Genomic DNA, 12555 nt, shown 5'->3' on the forward strand with positions numbered 1-12555 from the left:
GTTCCCCGTCTTGAACCCCCCCTTCCACCTCCCTCCCCACCCAACACCAGTGACTTCTGATTGAAAAATTGAGTAGATAACAGAACTCTAGAATAGTGGTACTTTTAATTTTAGGTGGGGGGGGGGGGATCTATAGCATACGTAGAATGCAAAAAGATAAGTATTAGGAATATAAACTTTACATGGGCAGAGTTTTTGTCTGCTGTTTTCAGAGGTCTTCTCCTAATGTGTAGAACAGCGTCTGATACTTAATAGTAAGTAACTGGTCAGTAAATAGGCAACAAATGAGTGAGCATAAAAAGGCACTCTTGCTGCACACTTTATTAGGCTTTTAAGGTGAAAATTAAGTTTAAAACATTTCCTTATCTCTAATTCAATGTAAAATTGAGCGCCTTCTCACCTTAGTTTAGTTTTATAAAGGAAGTCTCTAGTAAGTATAATGGAGTACAATTTTATTTTCTCTTTTAGTAAACGAAGCAAAAAAGGAGATAAAAATGGAAAAGGCTTGAGACATTTTTCCATGAAAGTGTGTGAGAAAGTTCAGCGGAAAGGCACAACGTCATATAATGAAGTAGCCGATGAGCTGGTGTCCGAGTTCACCAATTCAAACAACCACTTGGCAGCTGATTCGGTAGGTAGACCACGCCTTGGTGTTGATGCAGCAGCTCTGTACCTCTCGGGATTGTCTCTGTCAAATCGAGGACTCAGACAAGTTATCCACTGGGGAATTCTGTTTTGATTTTTTTGTTGTTTTGTTTTGAAAAGGATTCTTACTTATTTAAACATAAAGGTGGAAAAGTATTTTTAAAACATCTTTGGGGGTTACTGAAGAACCATACTTTTTAAAAAGTATACTTTTTATTTTTCAATGACTTTAGATACATCTGAATCTTTCAGTGTTTTAAGTCAGTAAGAAAATTTTATCTTATTTTTAATTGAAAAAATACTACATGAACATGTTTAAAGAAATTCATTTGTACCAAAGACTGTATAATAAAAAATTTTTCTCTTCTACCACAGACTCTAATCTGACTCCGCAAGGCACGGTTTACTATTACCAGATTCTTGAGTATCATTCCAGAAATTCGTTATGCACCTACATAATAAAATTTGTTATTTTAAACATAAATATGGTTGTGCTTTGCATGCTTCATTCTTAATTTTATTTTCTTAGTAATATATATAGAGCCTCATTTTTAACACATAAAAATCATTCTCATTTTTTTTTTTTAATTGAGATAAATTTACATGCAGGGAGGGAAATGTACATGTCTTAAGTGTACAATTAAACTGTTAAATTATTTTTTTATTTATTGTGGCTAGTTTACATACAATAAGATGTATTCAAGTGTAAAATTCAGTGAGTTTTGACATTTGTATGCGCCTGTGAAGCCACCACCATGATCAGGACACAGAATGTTTCCATCATTCCCAAAGCCTCTTCCTGCCTTTTGTAATCCATCCCTCCCTCGCTCTCCAGCCCCAGTCAGCTGCTGATATACTTTTTATAAATCAGTTTGCATTTTACTTAAATGTAGTCATACTTTATATATTCCAGAACAATATTAAATAATAGTAGTAACTCTAGTCATATTGAATCTTCACTTCTTAACGTTAGTGGAAATATTTATAGTTTTGCAGCCTTAATTGTGATAAAGGTTTTAAGATGATAGTAACCATAACTTGATTTTTTCCTTAATGAACATTTCTTTTTTCTTAATTAAAAAAAAGTCAGAAATGGAGTTGAATTTAATCAATTCTGTCAGGAAGATAGCTTCCTGACATTTTAGGATTTTTACAATGGTATTCATGAATGAAACTGGTGGGGTTATTTGCTTTTATTTTTATAATCTTTGCAATTTTTTTAAATAACGTTTTTTCCATTCTGCGGTTTGGTAGCTCAGATGGTAAAGAATCTGCCTGCAATCCAGGAGACGCAGATTCGATCCCTGGAGAAGGGACTGGCAACCCACTCTAGTATTCTTGCCTGGAAAATTACATAAACAGAGAGCCTAGTGGGCTACAGTCCATGGGGTCACAAAGAATTAGACATAACTGAGCAGCTGTGAATATCACATTCACATATGATATTCCCAAACACAGCACTTGGTTTTTTCTTCTGACTCTGTTACTCTTTCAGTGTCTGTGTCACATAGATATTTCTCCCAATAGCATAGTTTGACCCTTATCCAGTGGGTACACATAGGCCCTCATAGACCCTGGCTCTCTAGCATTGGGAGCTTGGTGCTCCCTTCTGACCACACCCTTGTCTTTCTGTGCTGGGACTCTGCCTCCTTGGTCCTGTTGCCCTTGAGGTATCCTTAGGCCAGGAATGTCAAACATTTTATGTGTCAACCCTGAGTAAATACAGGAGCTACTTGGACCTTAGGGTCGAGGATAAGGAGGCAGACTGTGCCTGGATTCTTTTACAAAGAGTGCTGTGCTTGATTAGTGATGTCTGCCATGGCAACACCCACTAGACGCATGTCTGGAATGAAGATATTCGGAGAAGAGGCTGCGAGCCGGCCTGGTTCAGAAAGGGACAAGCTGTGTATTCCGTCCTTGCCTTAGGTGGTTGTGCTGATTACCAGGCTGCATTGTCTCTTTGGCCAGGTGGCTGGGGAGGCAGGCTGAAGGCCATGAAGCTTCAAATGGCTTCCCCAGGGCCTGGAGGGAAGAGCATAAGCCCCAAGCTAGCAGGAGCCTGGCAGGGCAGCCCATGCAGGGCCCCCCAGGGGTCTACGTGCTGCAGGCCATCCTGGCATTGGCTCCTTATCCTCTGGAGTCAGGTTCCAGCAGAGCCAGCTGGTGGGCTTCAAAGAGTTAAGTGCAACTCAGAGGTAAAAACAAGTTTCCATAGCATATACACAGAAATAACGTTAATCTCTGGATAAACTCTCAAAAATTCCCAGTCCAGACTAAAATGGTTTATTGCCTGTGCTACTCAGAAATCAAAATAGAGTATTAGTTTGACTTTAATCAGAAACATTACTTTGCCAACAAAGGTCTGTCTAGTCAAGGCTATAGTTTCTCCAGTGGTTAGGTATGGATGTGAGAGTTGGACTATAAAGAAAGCTGAGCGCAGAAGAATTGATGCTTTTGAACTGTGGTGTTGGAGAAGACTCTTGAGAGTCCGTTGGGCTGCAAGGAGATCCAACCAGTCCATCCTAAAGGAGATCAGTCCTGGGTGCTCTTTGGAAGGACTGATGTTGAAGCTGAAACTCCAATCCTTTGGCCACCTCATGCGAAGAGCTGACTCATTGGAAAAGACCCTGAAGCTGGGAAAGATTGGGGGCAGGAAAAGAAGGGGACGACAGAGTATGAGATGGTTGGATGGCATCACTGACTCAATGGACACAGTTTTGGATGGACTCCGGGAGTTGGTGCTGGACAGGAAGGCCTGGCGTGCTGCGGTTCATGGGGTCGCAAAGAGTCAGACACAACTGAGCGACTGAACTGAACTGACTTCAATCAGATTCCACAGTGAAGGCACACTGCTTGGGAAAGCGCTGCCTCAGGAGAAGATACAGGGTGTGTGTAAAAGAATGTTTATAGAAAATACCAAGGGCACCAAACATGACCCCAGTTACCTTCCACGCCCCTCCATGCCCCAGGCAGGGGCGCTGCTTCCCCCAGGGGACTCGGGTGTGTCACGCTGCTAGTGAGTGTGTCAGGTGCCTCTTGAGCCCTCTGCTTTCAGCTTGTGAGTTTGGGAAGCTTTCTTCAGGATCCTCCCCGCTTGCCATTTCTATTGCATCTCCTCGAAGGCCAACTGTGTGGAAGTACCCTTGTCCCAGGCCACACTGCTTCTTGTTCTTTTTATTTTTTGTCCACGCCCTGTGGCATGTGGGAGCTTACCATCCTGACAAGGGTTTGAACCTGCACCCTTTGCATTAGAAGTTTGGAGTCTTAATCACTGGGCCACCAGGGAAGTCCCTCCTCCTTGTTCTTTATACTCATTCCCATTGCTTCCTCGGGTTTTGCCTTGTCTTTGTCCTGTTCCTCCTCCTGCTTGGTCACGCCGAGCTCTGCAATGCCTTTTAGACTCAAGAGCCCACTTTTGACCTGCTTGCCAGCCTCCATGGCACCTGTTTGCAATCAGTACCATCTTTTCAGTTTTGATAAGTAGTGTCATGCTGGCTTTATAAAATAAGTTTAGAGGTCTTCGCTTTTTCTTTTGCTTTACTCCATCACAAATTTAATGGCATGGGATGTCTAGTTTTGTTCCCTGCAATCTAATGGAAATCACCTGAGATAACTCTGTGGTGATTCAGTGGGGGGTTTAGATAGCTTTCTTCATTTCTTATTTGGTAATCTGTCTGTTTAAAATTGTTTTCTCCCTTTGAGTTGGTTTGGTGTTTTTTTGTTTTCTTAGAACATTCTCCATTCATCCATGTTTTCCAGATTATTTGCAATTATATTTCCCCAAAAAAACATCTCTTGGATTTGTTTTTATGGACCTCCGGTTCTGAAGTTAATTTCTGTTTTTATCTGTATTTAATATTCTGTTCTCTTTTCTGAAGTTACTTTTATTATTTCTCTACCCTGAAGACTGTGATATATGCTTTATTTACTTTTAATTTCTTTGTTTAGTATTGAAAGTCTTTATGGCTGTTATTTTCCTCTTGTACACTACCCATATCCCCATTGATTCTGGTATGTTACTCTTTATTCTGTAACTTTGGCTTAAGAATTGCATTGAAAAGTTTCTTATAGTTCCAGGTGATAGGAATTTTTGCTTATTGTCATGAATTTTGACTTTTATTACCTGTGATCAGAAATTTTGAGTCAAACTGTTTCCTTAAGGGGGGATTGCTTTGAGATGTTTCTTGTGAGCTGTTGTATGGTAATTTCTGTTTAATTTCCCTGGGCGCTTGAAAGCATATGGCTTTCTGAATTTGACTGAGAGTCTCTCTGAACGGTCCAGCAGGCCCTGTGGGACCTGGCCCTCTGTTGCCTCTCGTCTGCTGCCGAGCAGCCTCTCAGTTACTACACGCAGCCACACGTGTTCTTTGCTGGGGGTTTCCATATAGTTCTTTTCTCCCATCTAATTTTCACTCAGATGTCACTAAAGTGAAGCATTTCATCTTAGCACTTTTCAATATCTAACACACATTTTTAGTAACCACGCCCCCATCCCCACTCCTGAATATAAGCAAGGATTTTTTTTTTTTCTGTTGATTCACTACTTTGTTTTTCTCATAATTTGGAGGCTCTGTAGTCTGTAATTCTTTAAAGTTATTTGTATTATAACCAGTATTTTATAATTTCAGTAATTTCAGTATTTCATTTCTTGAGTTATCACCTATGGACTGTGGTTGATTATGGAGGGAAAAATAAACCCGTATGCCTGTTGTGTTCCCATCTCCCATCTTTCCCCTCTACCACAGGATTCAGGTGCATATACTAGTGGCCGTTGTTAAAAGAATATAATAATTATAGTTGTTTTTATGACTTTGAATATATTGTGCTAAAATTATTGCTTAGTTCATCTGTTTTGAATAGTTCGTCTGCTTTGAATTCATAATTCCTTCCAGTATCAAAGAAGAGGAAATCGGGTACTTCCCTGGTGGTCCAGTGGCTAAGACTCCTCGCTTCCAATGCAGGGGGGCTCTGGTTCAATCCCTGGTCAGGGAATTATATCTCGCATGCTCCAACTAAGAGTTCGCATGCTGCCACTAAAGATCCCACAAGCCGCAACTAATAGATCCCTCGTTTTGCAACCAAGACCCAGCGCAGCCAAAAAATACTTTAAAAAAACAAAAGCACAAACTATTTCTAAAAAAAGAAGAGGAAATCAGCAGACTTGCTGTTGCCTCCTAACGTCTGTTGTTATTTTCTCATTTTCTACAGTATTGGGATTTCTAATATTTACATTCAGTTCTATAACTTAAAATCTCCCTTTTATTTAAGTGAAGTGAAGTTGCTCAGTCATGTCCGACTCTTTGCAACCCCATGTACTGCAGCCCACCAGGCTGCTCTGTCCATGGGATTCTCTAGGCAAGAATACTGGAGTGGGTTGCCATTTCCTCCTCTAAGGGATGTTCCCTACCCAGGAATTGAACCCAGGTCTCCCGCATTGCAGGCAGACGCTTTAGCCTCTGAGCCACCAGGAAGCCCTTTATTTAATTTTACTTCTGTATTTAAGTGGATTCAGTGTTGTCCACCATCTTTTATTATCATGGCATTTGATTGGTTGGATTCAGTTCTTAGGAACTGCCTGTCCACCAAAAGATAAGGGGCTTTCCCACACTGTAAGGTAACATAGTTTCTGTTATTATAAAGTCTTGCTACCAAAAAAAATCTGCTGAACTACACAGTGTGTCTAGTGATCTGTGCGATTACATTTTGTTCAGGTTCACCATTTTCATTGTGTACAACAGTTTGCAGATCAGCACTAGAGCGTGGACCACATTTTGAGAAGCAGGGCTAACTAGAACTTAAAGGATACATCCTTGACTTTTCAAAGTCGGACATTCCTCAGAGACACTACAAGATCTTAGCCCACTTTAACTCCATTACCCCTTTCTCCTATATATACTATTCAGTTCAGTTCAGTCGCTCAATCGTGTTTGACTCTTTGCCACCCCCTGAATGCCAGGCCTCCCTGTCCAGCACCAACTCCCGGAGTCCACCCAAACCCATGTCCATTGAGTCAGTGAGGCCATCCAACCGTCTCATCCTCTGTCATCCCCTTCTCCTCCTGCCCTCAATATTTCCCAGCATCGGGGTCTTTTCAAATGAGTCAGCTCTTCACATCAGGTGGCCAAAAGATTGGAGTTTCAGCTTCAGTCCTTCCAATGAATATTCAGGACTGATGTCCTTTAGGATGGACTGGTTGGATCTCCTTGCAGTCCAAAGGACTCTGAAGAGTCTTCTCTAACACCACAGTTCAAAAGCATTAATTCTTCTGCACTCAGGTTTCTTTACAGTCCAACTCTCACATCTATACATGACTACTGGAAAAACCACAGCCTTGACTAGACGGACCTTTGTAGACAAAGTAATGTCTCTGCTTTTTAAGATGCTGTCTAGGTTGGTCATAACTTTTCTTCCAAGGAGTAAGCGTCTTTTAATTTCATGGCCGCAGTCACCATCTGCAGTGAGTCTGGAGCCCAGAAAAATAAAGGCAGCCACTGCTTCCACTGTTTCCCCATCTATTTGCCATGAAGTGATGGGACCAGATGCCATGATCTTAGTTTTCTGAATGTTGAGTTTTAAGCCAACTTTTTCACTCTCCTCTTTCACTTCATCAAGAGGCTCTTTAGTTCTTTACTTTCTGCCATAAGGGTGGTGTCATCTGCATATCTGAGGTTACTGATATTTCTCCCAGCAGTCTTGATTCCAGCTTGTGCTTCCTCCAGCCCAGCGTTTCTCATGATGTACTTTGCATATAAGCTAAATAAGCAGGGTGATAATATACAGCTTTGATGTACTCCTTTTCCCTATTTGGAATCAGTCTGTTGTTCCATGTCCAGTTCTAACTGTTGCTTCCTAACCTGCATACAGGTTTCTCAAGAGGCAGGTCAGGTGGTCTGGTATTACTGTCCTGTATATTAGTTCTTTTTATATTCTAGACTCCCCAAGACATTGTATTTATAATAAGTATTAATTGAGATTTACCTTTTGAGTTGGTCTTCATGTCGTCTTACATAATCTCCAAGTTCCTATCTTAGATTCTTTTCCTTTGACTTAGAAGAGGCCCTTTTGCATCATTTAATTTAGATATATTAGGAACATAATCCTTATTTTTAAGATTGTTTTGTGCTTTAGATTGCTTGAAAGTATCTTTATTTCATCTTTACTTTTTTTTTAATCTTTAGTTTTGAAGGATACTTTCACAGGGTGAAAAATTCTTTCAGAACTTTGAAGATACTTATGAAATTATTGTTAAATATTTTAATACCTTGTGACTATATCATGACCTTTAAAGTTTATCACTCAATAAACATATTTCTTTTAGCAGGCTTATGATCAGAAGAACATTAGGCGAAGAGTTTATGATGCTTTAAATGTGCTGATGGCAATGAACATAATTTCAAAGGAAAAAAAAGAAATCAAGTGGATTGGCCTGCCTACCAATTCTGCTCAGGAATGTCAAAACCTGGAGGTAAGTGAAGAAAATCTGTTTACAGATAGTATTTTGCTTTATTTTACATCAGAGACGTCTTAATTTGGAAATACAGTCACATAGTATTAAAATATTCATAGCTATTTATTCATGCATAGTATTCCTTTTTTCTTTAAAGTCTCTCCTAGGTAGAATTTCAGAACTGGAAGGAGATTTTGAGAAGTCTAGTCTGACGGATGTCCTGATGAAACATGAAATGACTTGAATTTTTTTTTCTCTTTTTTTTTGAGAACATCTTTGTTTTATTCTAATTTAATTCTGAGCACTCTACTAATAAATTTTCATTGACTTGTGTACTGGAAATGATCTTATTTGATGAAATACTTGCTGTATAAATCTGAAAGAAAGGATTAAAGTTGGCTGTTTATTTCTTGTATTTGAACTTTTACCTTCAACTATAGAATTAGTGGCAGGAGAATGATATGGAATTTCCTTTAAATCTTTATCAGAATGGGTAGAATGTTCAGCTTACAAGAATTTGGGGTAATGTGTGCAAAAGCATGTTTTATTCTTTGAACTTCAATCATTATAGAAAAGCTTTCCTAAATGAGCATGTGCCCTGACATATTATTTGTAAATTGATTTGACATAATTTTACTGTCATATCCAAAAGGCTAACTGCAGCTTTAGACGTGACTAGGTTGATTTCATGTTTTGCTTAGTCCCTCTTTTCCCCTAGCAAATCAAAAAATTTTAGTATTAATATACTTGTAGATGGAGGGAGAAAACCTGGCAGTCATCAGAAGTTATACAATAATGTCATTCATGTGCTTCAGTGGAAATGTCCTTTTTTCTCCTCCCAATAGAGTAAAATTTGAGGGTTATTTTAATTACAAGTAATATTAAGCCAGTATCAAAGCCTAAGTAAGCAAAAATCTCTTAACATCTCCCGTGTGCTTAAATGAAAGATTATATGAGATTCCGATCCCAAGCAGCTTTCATTCTAATTGAGGAGAGCAGAAATGTAAAAGGACTTACCAAAATTGTGATGACTCCTATGAAAGAAGTATGTACAGATTCTCTGGAAAAGGGGTATAATGGAGGGAGGGAGCAGGGTGGGGCTTTACCAAGAGATAAAAATATCCCTGTGCTGTAGGCGGAGTTTGCCAAGTGGTTTAGGGCAGGGAGGCAGAGACACTGCCCAGAATGAGGCAGGTGGAGGAAGGTGTGCCCGCAGCTGGTTGTGGCCAGAGCACAGGTCAAAGAGAGGGTAGGTTCCTGGGTGTGAAGTAGTTGCGACCTGATCTACGGGCAGTAGGAACTACTGGAGAATTACAAAGAAGAGGGCTGAGGGAGTGTAATCCAAAGGGTCAGTCTGCCAGTGGGTTGGAAGCCGGACTGACCGGAAGGTGAGGGGGTGGGTCGGAGAGGGGCTGAGTTCTGGCCATGACAGTGAGGCTGGAGAAGTGTTTTAGAGGCAGAATCAATACCACTTGGCCTGGTTGGATGCAAGGCCTGAGGGGCAGTTGGAGCAGCTCTGTCAACAGTGTCAGATGCTGGGGAAAACCCCAGCAGCATCTTTTCACATGTGACAGAGCACACAGATCTTACAGTGGATCTTAAGTGTTTCGGGATTCAAGTGGTTGTGATTAGAGGAACCATGAGAAAAACTCCCGGTGGGGACTAGATGGGGAGCAAGTAAGAAAGATGCTATTGGAGTAGACAAGAAAGATGATATTAGATGTCATTGGCTTTTGCCCAAAGACACAGTGAGGAGCTCATCTACAGGGATATTCCAGACCTTATGTTTTCTAGGTAGCTGTGAGGTTGAGGAAAACAGTAGTTGGTTGAAGCTAGGAAATTTGTCCCATAACCGTGTCTCTTACTGCAGGTAGGAACTGTGTACTGAATATGTAGGAGCCCTGTATTAGCAGCTGTGCCTGTTTAAAAGAGAGAAGATTAAGAAACTGCTCCAGGGACCGTCTTCCCTGGTGGACCAGTGGTTAGGACTCTGTGCTTTCAGTGCTGGGAGCGTGAGTTTGATTCCTGGTCAGGGAATTAAAATCCCACAAGTCACACTAAAAAAAGCCGTTAAACGGAGATCTTAAATGAGATCTTACCTCATTCTGGGAGGTTAATAGAGCAAAGCAATTAATAATGGGATCTCTGAAACCAGGTGGCTTTGATTCAAATCCTGGCTCTTGCCATCCACCAGCGGTGTGACCTTGGACAGATTCTTCACCCTCTGTGCCTCTATTTCCTACTGCAAAGAGGATAACAGCCATACTTATGTCTAGGGTTTTGTGAAGACGAATTAAGAGACCGTGTGTCCAGCGCTTAGGTGACCGCTGACACGTAGAATAGGTACTCACCAAGTGTCAGCTGTGACTCTGGAAATCCCATGGACGGAGGAGCCTGGTAGACTGCAGTCCATGGGGTCACAAAGAGTTGGACATGACTGAGCGACTTCACTTTCACTTTTTCAAGTGTTAGCTGTGACTCTGATTGGCGCTTGTGAAATAAATAGAGCCAGTCCCACAGATCAAGTGTTCATTAGGGGGATGGATGTCGTTTGATGGCGATTGCTACAATTCTACTGTCTTGCCTCCTTGCTTACCTGACCCCAGAAGGTGGAATCTACCTTTATTGGTGTCAATAGTTAAATAGGTTGCCTGTCTTTAAGGAAAATTCTTGATGTCTCAGAACTGAGACCTGAAAAGTGAGCAGCATTTTCTACTCTACATGCTCATGCTATTTTGTAACCTGTGTTTTAAAGATAGAGAAGCAGAGGCGGATAGAACGGATAAAGCAGAAGCGGGCTCAGCTTCAAGAACTTCTCCTGCAGGTAAAGAAGCCGGGATGTGTTCATTACCTTCTCTGCGTGTGTCTGCTTCTCCCCGACTTGCTGAGTCCGTGTTTTCTGCTTTGGGGGCCTTCAGATACCTGGTGGGGCTGCAGTAGCGCATCGTCCCCAAGACCTGAGCCTGTGACTCGCCACAGGATCTGCCTTAAGGTGGTCCACCTCAGGGGCATTTGGGGGAGAATGGATACATGTATATGTATGGCTGAGTCACTTTTCTGTCCACCTGAAACTATCACAACGTTGTTAATCAGTTGTATTTCAATATAAAATAAAAAGAAGATGGTCCCATCTCACCATCATCTGGGGCCTCATGGCAGCTCTAATGTGGAACATATTACTCAACAGTTTATTTTTTACTTTTATTCCTACTCTGAGCAGAAATTATTTTAGCCCTTATTTGGAATATGAAGGAGTAAGGCTAATTAAATTTTAGGTGTTTTGAGTACAAACGGGCTTCCCTGGTGGCTCAAATGGTGAAGAATGTACCTGCAATGCAGGATTGGGAAGATCCCCTGGAGAAGGGAATGACTACCCACTCTAGTAAAATAATCGGATCCACCTGTAATGTTAATACTTACTATCTGTGGATGATGTTATGACATATTCAGCTTTGTAGCAATACCAAAACTTAAAATGCATTTCCATTTAGGAAAATTAAATTTTACAGTGTAATGTAGATCCCTGTATTTATACTTTTTAAAATAATTGTCTAGAATTTGATAATTTAAAAAATAGAGGCTCTCTTGAAAATCATGTGAGGTAAAATCACAGGGTAGATGGGGTTTTTTTTTAACCTACTTTTGGTCATTTCAGTTGGTGGAGAAATCTACTTTGAACAGTACAGCAAGACACTTTCAAACCAATCAGAAAACTTTTTAAAATGAGCCAACAAGTCTTTGTACTTTTGTTTTTAATCAGCAAAATGTCTTTATATGAAAAACTTTCAGCCAATCATAAAACCCATTTTGACTTGAGCAACCATAGGTCCTATTTCATTTCTGATATAGTCCACTTTTCAGAAATAAAGGGAGCAATAAGTTACCAAATAAGTGTAACAGTTTTTTTTTTTGTTTGTTTGCCCCCCCTTAAAATACTCACTTTGTCTCATGGACAGAATAGCTTAAATATTCCTACGTATTCCAGATTTTTGTTTTTCCTTTCTTGATCCTTATTGTTTGTTTTTTCATATTCAAATACACATCAGAGAGGCAGGAACAGACTGTTAGCTGTGTGTGGTCTAGAAGGGTGGGGTGGGAGGAAGCTGGTAGGGACGGGAGCAGCCGCAGGGGGAGCAGAGCCCCCGACACAGACAGCCCGGGATGATGCTCCGTCCTCATCAGGCACCTCTCTTTTTCTTGCTCTTCTACGTCTGTGTCCCATACTGACCCTTGTGGGACCTCCCTGAGGAGCTCCCTCCAGAGCCGGTCTCATGTATTTTTCATTCTGGATTTCCAAAGTGGGTTTTGTATGAAGAGAACACTGTAGCTTTAAAAACGAACAACTTGAAAGCTGACAGTTTTTCCTGGGCCCCTCCCTGGACAGCTCCACTTCCTGAGACACCCTCGCCCCCACCCCCGTCAGCTTCCCTGGCTGCCTCTCTGTCGTCTGTCTTGCATCAGTG

General features: G+C 40.9%; 1 protein-coding gene across 12 annotated transcripts in view; it reads left to right on the top strand.

The window, feature by feature from the left end:
* Nucleotides 1-12555, top strand: part of TFDP2 (transcription factor Dp-2) — a 192919-nt gene that overhangs the window by 167631 nt on the left and 12733 nt on the right. For 11 of the 12 annotated variants that reach the window (XM_044946396.2, XM_025290717.3, XM_044946388.2 and 8 more), the window contains 3 exons: nucleotides 469-631; nucleotides 7964-8110; nucleotides 10848-10916. In XM_044946396.2, the coding sequence (XP_044802331.1) occupies nucleotides 469-631; nucleotides 7964-8110; nucleotides 10848-10916 (379 nt within the window). The remainder of the gene's footprint in view (nucleotides 1-468; nucleotides 632-7963; nucleotides 8111-10847; nucleotides 10917-12555) is intronic. The other variant, XM_044946391.2, reaches the window with a different exon arrangement.

Source organism: Bubalus bubalis, chromosome 1 (genome assembly GCF_019923935.1).
Source record: "Bubalus bubalis isolate 160015118507 breed Murrah chromosome 1, NDDB_SH_1, whole genome shotgun sequence".
NCBI lineage: Eukaryota > Metazoa > Chordata > Mammalia > Artiodactyla > Bovidae > Bubalus > Bubalus bubalis.